Source organism: Arachis ipaensis, chromosome B07, assembly GCF_000816755.2.
Source record: "Arachis ipaensis cultivar K30076 chromosome B07, Araip1.1, whole genome shotgun sequence".
In the NCBI taxonomy this organism is placed as follows: Eukaryota; Viridiplantae; Streptophyta; class Magnoliopsida; order Fabales; family Fabaceae; genus Arachis; species Arachis ipaensis.
The window spans coordinates 19653830-19663409 of record NC_029791.2 but is presented as its reverse complement, the minus strand read 5'-3'; the positions used below and the strand labels follow the sequence as shown (position 1 = coordinate 19663409).

General features: G+C 35.9%; 1 protein-coding gene across 1 annotated transcript; it reads left to right on the top strand.

Annotated features, from left to right (window-relative positions):
- Positions 654-2150, top strand: LOC107608627 (transcription repressor OFP4-like). Its single transcript, XM_016310364.2, has one exon. The coding sequence runs from the start codon at positions 911-913 to the stop codon at positions 2042-2044; it is 1134 nt and encodes a 377-aa protein (XP_016165850.2). The 5' UTR covers positions 654-910; the 3' UTR covers positions 2045-2150.

Below are 9580 nucleotides of genomic sequence, written 5' to 3'. Positions count from 1 at the left end.
AAAACAATAATAATAATAATAATAATAATAATAATAATAATAATGATGTGGCACTGTTATTGAACCAATGCAATGCACTATTGGATCACAATTTCATCTCATGTCAGATGATTTTCAAAAACAAAAATGCTTGTGGATTCTGAATCCTCCCTCCCAAGAAATGGTGGTTGATAAACCCTGATTGGTTTTTTGCACAGCCATCAAATAATTCTTTTTATAATCTTTACTAAGATATTAAGCTTCCAGAGAAAATTTTGGAGCATCTGCTTTTTGAACATGATGAATAGTGTGTGCTAAGGAAAGTTTCTAGCACAACTATACAACACTTTGTTTTTTGGTGAGCCAACTATACAACACTTGTTACTAAGGAATTGATGACTTAGGTATGTATGGACATATCAAACCAATAATGTTGCACTAATATATACAGTTAAAACCTTTTATCTTTTTTATGATACACCAAAATTTTAGATAAATTTAATATCGATCATCCGATTAAAATTAAAACGTGCTGTTAACTTATTTTAGTGCTTACAAAATAATTTTTAAAATACTCACTAAAATATTATTATAGTTATATTATTATTATTAAAATATGGAATATAAATTGTTGTGAAATTGGAGACTTATCAGCTATGTGAATCATGTTATATAAAGAGTAAGAAGGTTTGTGCATATTTGCTGGTAGCAATGATGAGAGAAAGTAATTTGGTAGACAAACTTGGTCCCTTTAGTTTCATGCTGGAAAACTTTTTGTACAATTGGACCACAAATCTTTATTCTTTGTTTTTCTTCCACCTGTTATAAACCAAGCTTTTTGGTTATAAACATCTTCATATTTGAAATTGGCACAAATCTAAGCCATCATAAATACACAACACTGAAGAGTGGCAAGGTTGTTGTGCCTCTAATGGGTAATAACAAGTTCAGATTCTCAGATATGATTCCAAATGCTTGGTTCTATAAGCTCAAAGATATGAGCAAATCAAGGAAGAGGAATGGATCTCATCATGTTTTGAAGAACAACACCAATAGCAAGGTTACTTCACCAACAACATCACAAAGGTCACATCCAAGGTGTTCGAATTATTTCCCCAATGAAGCTTTTATAAGAGCTGGTAAGTTATACAACATCCCAATTCACAATAATAAAGAGTTTTTTGGTGGAACCATTCCATGTCCATTGATTGATTCTTCACCAAGAATGTCATCATCAAAGAGAAGGTCTAGGAGAAAAACCATTTACAAGCCTTCTCCAACTGTTGTTTCTTCTTCTTCAACTTTCATGGCCAATTCTAATTTTGATTCGGCACACAACAATATTCAGTCACCAAATTATGATGCTTCTTCCGTTGAAAGCTCTTCTGAATCTGATGATGATTTCCATGAATATGTCTACTCTGAGTCTGAATGTGATAGCTTTTCAGTTCCGGATTTGCTTCATGGTATTGACTCCAATTGCAGCTGCAGGGTTAGTTCTTCAACAAATGACATCATAATTGACATGAACAGTGAACATTTCAAGGGGAATATGAGCAAGAAAGATGGGCTTGAGACAATTTCGCAATTAGACCTTGCTCCTGTATTGACAAAGTCAGAGAGGTTTGATGACAAGGTCATTGAGTCCGAAGCTGCCGAGTCTAGGAGAAGTTCAACTGAATTGGATGATGAGTCTCTCAATGTCAAATCCAGCATAGAGGAAAGCAATGGCAGAGAATTTAGGCGGCGAAAGAGTGGTCATGTATCTCGCCGGCTGCCTACCAACTCTCCGTCCGGAATAAAGCTAAGAGNNTCCAATGGAAGTAAGAGTTCAAGGAATGCAGGGTTTCCGGATGGATATGCTGTGGTTAAGTCCTCATTTGATCCGCAAAGTGACTTTAGGGAATCAATGTTAGAGATGATTGTCGAGAACAATATCCGTGCGTCAAAGGATCTGGAGGACTTGCTTGCCTGCTACCTCTCCCTAAATTCAAGTGAATTCCATGATCTCATTGTTAAAGCATTTGAGCAGATATGGTTTGATTTGGCTCAACTTAGAATGTAAATTTCTCATATATTAATTATTATCCGATGTATGTTTATATAATCTTGTAACTACCATAATTATGTTCTGAACCATCAGCATTTCAACTTGGGAAAATTCTCATACAAAGTATAGTCTCTCTTCAGAATTTTGCTATAAATCTTGATGATAGAGTCTAGTTTATAACTCAGATCTTTTTCTGGATGACCTTATAACCATAAAACAAATAGTACTTGATGAATTCCCTGCCATTTAATTTGCTCTTTAACTTTGTCAAATGTCAACTATATGTCCTTCTTTGAAGATTAGCTATGTCTTCATTGGTTAGTACAGACATTGTCATCCAAAAATAGCTGATGCTATCCATGTTCATTTATTAGATTCTTAATTGCAATGGGGAATACCAAATTCTATATAATATTGAGATAGAAAAATAAAGAAAAAAAGGTCTTCTCAATAATCTTCTTGTTAGAAACACTAGTCTAATTGCCCCATAGTTCTGCATTATAGATAATAGAAGTTACTGTGAAAAAATAAAAATGAAGAAACACTATAGTTTGGATTGATTTGATAACTCTAGTAAATCTTGGATTCATTCAAGTTGACGTCAGATTAATTTTGTCACTATCTTTGATTAAGATTTATTATCTTTGAACTATAAACTGGAGTCTTGTTCCACAAAATAAAAAATCCTGGTAACGTTAAATTACTCTCCTACTTTTTGTACTTTCTCATCTTAAGTTATATTATTCTTTAAATATACCTAAAATACAAAAGTAAAGAAAAGATACCCTATGTAAAATGGAGGAGTATCTTTTTCTTTGATTGGTATGAATGTTAACAGAACCAAAAATCAAGTTGATTTGTGATCCCACAACAATGAATGAGAAGCGTGAAGTTGCATCAATTAAAGAAACAAAGTCAAAAGGGTTTTGCAAATTTACAAACTGATTTTGACCCTTTTAAGGAGCCTTGTCATTTCCAATCTACAATGTTATTGGAAGTTGTAACAACTTCAATTAGAAGGATCAATCACCACGCAGTTCTTGGTCGATGATATGTCACATGATGAATCAGAACACTACATAGTACCACTATACTATAACCATAAAGTATGCATTTCCTAGGAAGAAAAACATAAACATTAATAACCACATTGACAATTTTGATCACTGTGACACAGTGATGAAGTCACTATACAACAACATTTCAATGATGTTACTAAACCAAAATTGTAGCTCTCTTTAGTGCTCTAGCTTCATAGTTCATACTGTTAAGAATAGTAATCTTGAGTGACATGAAATTATAAATAATAACAATTATTGGGATTGGTGGTGGCCTCAACAGTTTCCTAGTCAACATCTAATAAATGGTATTTCCACTAAAGACTAGGTTTTTTCGCAAATGTTGGCTAGTACATATGGGTAGCTCCATGTGCTGTAGCATATTATATTACAAAAATACTAAGTGTCCAAGTTTTTGAGTAATCAAATTTAGTTAAGTTATATAAAAATAAAAATTTATTCGTGCGTCACTTCTCTCTCCTTTAACTATAGTGGCTTCTTCTTCTTCTTACGTTCCTTCTTCCTTCTTCAAAGTCATTGTCATCGTTACTGCTACCACCGTCGTAGTCATTGTCATCATCACTTCTTTCTTCCTTCTTCCTTCTTCTTTTTTATTCTTTTTCTTCTCCTTCTTGATGTTGTTGTTTAATTTCTTCTTCTCTTTTTTCTTCTAAATTCTTCTCTTATTATCATTATCATTGTCTTTATTTTCTTTTTCTCTTATAAATATTTAAAAAACTAGAGTACAGAAATTTTGATGCACAACAATATATAGCACAAAAATTTTTAAAGACCACATATAAAAAACATTGACACAATCAATAAAAAGAATATGCACAATACATAAATTTTTGTAAACAATACAAAAATCTTGATGTATAGTATAAAAATTTTTTATGTGCAAAATAAAAATTTGTAGAGGATTACATACCCAAAATATTGACTCACCCAACTAATAATACATTCTCAACAAAATTTGTGCTATGTGCAAAAATTTGTGCTATGTGCAAAAATATACGTGCTATGAGTAAAAATTTGTATGCTATATCAATATGTTTGTGTTATGTGCAAAATTTTATGTTATACCTTGAAAATTTTTGTGCTATATCAATAAGTTTTTGTGCTCTCCAACAAAAATTTGTGTGTTGCAGAAAGTGCCGAAAAAAAAAGAATAGAGACATATACACGCATTTTTTCACTTGACTTTATACCAACTTAATTAAATTTAGTTACAAAAAGACTTATAACGTAGTATCACTCTTAATATTAATTACATTTTGATCATCTTAGGGACATTGAATAGATCTAATTTTGTCTTTACAATTCTCCCTCCCTCTCCCCTCCCTTTTTTTTTCTTGCTCTAGCTTTGGAATTAGTAGCATGTTTGTATCATAAAAACAAACAAAAATTCACGTGTAAAAGACCATCAACATTGTGATAAGAATGAATGTCTATCATTTAGTGATTTGTAATTTTCTTCCTTATATGGGTTGCTCAATTTTTCTACAATGAAAGGTTCAAATTTTTAAGGTGAAATAAATTTAATGAAATTTAAAAAAAGTGAGTTTTGGACGTCTATAAATAAGAGCATAGTCTGAGCAAAGGATACACAGTAATAACATAAAACACTTCTCTCTCTCTTTCTTTCTCTCTCTCTCTACATATACACTGCTACATATATTAGTAAATATATATATGAATCATCTCTATTATATTGAGATAATAATATTGATTAGTGAATATATATGAATCTCTCAGTTATATTAAGATAATAATATTAGTGAATATTAATACTAGAGTCCTCTATTTATACTTTTTTATTTTATATTTATTTTTCTTTCTTATTTATTTATTTTACAACACGTTATCAGTACAAGACTTGATAAAAAATTAGGAAGACTCAGATAATAAATCTTTATTATGTCAAAATTCTCTCATCTTGAATTTAATGGTCTTAACTGAAAATAACTACTTATCATGAATATTAGATGATGAAATTTATCTTGATTCAATGGATCTTGGAGATACTATTAAGGCTACAAATAAAGCATTCCAAAAGGATAAAGCCAAAGTCATGATCTTCCTTCGTCGTCATCTTGACGAAGGATTGAAAAATGAATATCTCACACTAAAAGATCCAACAGATATGTGGAAGAACCTTGAAAAAGGGTATAATTATCCAAAAATAGTGATACTTTCTCAAGTCCAATATGAGTGAAATCTACAAGATTTTAAATCCATAAATAAATACAATTTAGCAATGTTTCGAATTACCTCACGAATAAAATTATATAGGAAAAAGATAACTGACAATAACATGTTAGAGAAAATTTTCTCGACCTTCGATGCCTCGAATGTGCTTCTACTAGCAGTATCGAGAAAAAAGAATTAAAAAATTCTGAACTAATTTCTTGCCTTCATGTTGCTGATCAAAACAATGAATTGCTTTTAAGAAATCATGAAGTGCACTCAGCTGGCGCCGCCCATTTCTTGAAGCAAATGCAGCAAATTATAACCCTAGAAGAGGTAAATGACAAGACTTTAGTAAGAGGAAAAATTATAGAAGGAAGAAAAATTATGTTTACAAAAAAAGGATCTTACCAAAAGTAGGATAAAGAAAGAAAAAATGGGTGAAATAAGTTAACAAAGGATAAATATTTTCGTTGTGGTGGAAATAGTCAGTGATCATGTATCTGTCATACTCCAAGGCACTTAGTTAACTTTTATCAAGCATCCTTTAAAAAATATGATAAAGGAAATGAGACAAATTTTATTTCAAATGATGTTGCTAAAAATTACACCACTTATTATGAAATATTTTATTTCTTTGAGGATCGTATNNNNTCTATAATAATAATAATAATAATAATAATAATAATAATAATAATAATAATAATAAATTTTTTAGTATATGATACTATGTACAGTACTTCTTAGAAAAATAATTTCAATTAAAAATACAACTTTATTTGGCATGTACTTTTACTCATTTTATTATTATTATTATTTGTCTTTGAAGAAATGGTAAGGAAATGTAACGAAGATGTTTGTTTTGCGGATAGTGCAAGTTCGCATACTGTTCATACCCTGGGTCGAACCGTCCGACCCAGGATGTTTAGCGACAAGGCGACCGACCTCTTCAGGTCAGACTATCTGACCTCTTCTCAAAGAGCTCGGCCAAATTGCCAGGACAGCCCAATAAAGGGCCCAAATAGAGGGACACGACCCAAATCCAAAGGTAGGCCGAGCCTATAGAGATAAGGGCGGTTCCCTTGAAGATAAGCTGACCTCACTCAAAGATAAGATAAGATAAGATAAGATAACTAACTTATCTTATCTAAAAAGGTCACTCCACACCATTATAAATACACTGGAGCACCCAGGTATAACTCATGCTCTGATTCTACTAAAAACCTGCTTAATACCCTTGCTAACTTAAGCATCGGAGTCCCTTGCAGGTACTACCACCCTCCGGTGACAAAGGATCAGCAGCATAGCCAGTCCAACAAGTCGGATACCACAACTCCGGCCGCCACTCACCAGCCGGACACGTCAGCTCTAACCAAATACAGAAGATCTCGTTCGAGATCGACCTACAGTTTCAGGTAACCCTCGGAACATTAGCGCCGTTGCTGGGGAATCTGGAAGTCATCCCACCACCATGGCGGACGACCATGACAACGACCACGATTCGGATCTAGAAGATAGAACGCCGCACAAGAACGCATACACTACACCAAAAGATACTCCTCGACCTAACAAAAACAACAATTCACCAAATGTGGGAGCCGTGGAGGCACTTCAAGATCGTATAAAGCAACTCGAAAAAGAGGTGGAGCATCAACGAGAAGCTGAGAGAGACCTACGAAGGGAAGTTAGGCGACGCCGCGAGTTAGAGGACAAGCTATTAAAACTTGAAGCAGATCTCAATACCAAGACTACTCGATCCGGTCATGAAGACAACTCCCGTAAGGACCAAGACCCATTCACCAAAGAGATCATGAGGACCAAAATCCTAAAGGACTTCAAACTTCCCGACATGACTTTATACGATGGCACAACAGATCCCGGCCATCATCTCAGTAATTTCAGAAGTAGAATGTACCTCACCGACGCCTCAGATGCAGTTCCCTGCAAAGCCTTCCCGACCACTTTAACAAAGACAGCAATTAGATGGTTCGACAATCTACCCCCTAGGTCCATCTCAAGCTTCGAAGACTTAGCCAAGAAGTTTCTGGCCAGATTCTCCATCCAAAAAGACAAAGCTAAGAACGCCCCTAGTCTATTAGGAATCAAGCAAGGAGATCGGGAAAGTCTCCACAACTACATGGAAAGATTCAACAAAGCATGTCTGGACATACAAAGCCTACCAACAGAGGCCGTCATTATGGGTCTCATCAATGGCTTGTGAGAGGGACCTTTCAGCGAATCTATATTGAAAAAACATCCCACATCTCTGAACGAAGTGCAAGAACGAGCAGAGAAATACATCAACATGGACGAAAACTCTCGACTGGGAGAGACCTCAAAATCCGAATTTTCCTACTCCTCCCGAGATAAGGATAAAGAGTCCAAAAAGAAAGAAGACCAACATGGAAAAAAAAAATAAAAAATACCACAATTACACCCCCTCTTTGGGTGTCCTTTGTGGATGTCTACAGAGAAGTTTGCCATACTGAAAAAAATACCTCCAGCTCGACCACTCAAAAGCAAAAAAGGGGGAGGAAATCAGACTGAATATTGTGAATATCATCGAATCCGTGGACATTCCACCAACGAATTCTTTGACTTAAAAAATGTCATAGAAAAACTGGTAAGAGAAGGGAAATTAGATCGGTACCTTGCCGACCGAGTCGATGAGCAAAGAAAAAGAAGAAGGGACGAAGATGTCAGACGAACTGAGCGATCACCTCGTACACCAGAGAGACACGTACACATAATACACGAAGGATTTGCGGGAGGAGGAATCTCCAAATCATCTCACAAAAGATATCTTAAAGAAGTATATCATGTTGAGGGAAAAGAGGAAGCACCCGACATCCCCACAATCACTTTTACTAAAGAGGACGCATTCGGCATCATCTCAAGATACGACGATCCCATGGTCATCACTATTATACTGGCAAACGCAAATCTCCACCGCACACTGGTAGACCAAGGAAGCTCCGCCGACATCTTGTTCAAAACTGCCTTCGACAAACTCGGCCTGGAAGAAAAAGAACTCAGAGCATATCCGAACAGCCTGTTCGGACTGGGAGACACTCCAGTTCAGCCACTTGGATACATCTCACTACACATGACCTTTGGAAAAGAAAACCAGTCAAGAACACTCAAGATAGACTACATTGTGGTCGATGTGAGTTCAGCCTACAATGCCTTAATAGGTCGGACAACCTTAAATCAGCTCGGCGCAGTAGTCTCGACTCCACATTTATGCATGAAGTTTCCAACTACAGAAGAGATAGCTACAATAAAAGCAGACCAGAAGACAGCACGCCACTGTTACAACGAAAGTCTAAACCTCAGAGGCAGAGGAGAAGAATTCCACACCATCGAACTCGGTGGAATTCAGAGGCGGGAAGAACTCCGCCCACAACCCGAAGGCGACGTAGAAAAATTCCAGATCGGAGATATCACGGACAAAACAACCAATACCGGTACAATCCTAAAAGGAGACACAAAAGAATCACTCGTATAGTTCTTACGAGATAACGTCGACCTCTTTGCATGGAAGGCTGCAGACATGCCAGGCATAGACCCCAAGTTAATGTGCCACAAGCTAGCAGTGTACCCAGGATCTCGGCCAGTACAATAGAGACGTAGAAAGCTCAGACCATAACGATCCCAAGCTTTGGAAGAGCAAGTACAAGCTCTACTGGAGGCAGGATTCATAAAAGAAGTCAAGTACCCACTATAGCTAGCTAACGTCGTCTTGGTGAAAAAATCAAATGGAAAGTGGTGGATGTGCATCGACTACACTGATCTCAACAAAGCCTGCCCAAAAGATCCTTATCCACTCCCAAGTATCGACGCTCTGGTGGATGCCTCCTCCGGATATAAATACCTCTCGTTTATGGATGCATATTCGGGATACAATCAAATACCGATGTACCCACCCGACCAAGAAAAAACTTCATTCTTAACCCCAAAATCAAACTACTGCTACATCATCATGCCTTTTGGACTTAAAAACGCAGGATCTACTTACCAGAGATTGATGAATAAGGTCTTTACGGATCACATCGGAAAAATCATGGAAGTCTATGTGGACGACATGTTAATAAAGACACAAAGTGAAGAGACGTTACTGTCCGACCTCACCCAAGTATTCGACACTATAAGAAGGCATGGCATGCGACTTAATCCTATAAAATGCACCTTCGCAGTAGAAGCTGGCAAATTCTTGGTTTTTATGCTCACACAAAGAGGAATCGAGGCAAATCCAGATAAATGCCAGGCCATACTCGTTATGAAAAGCCCGACTTGCGTCAAA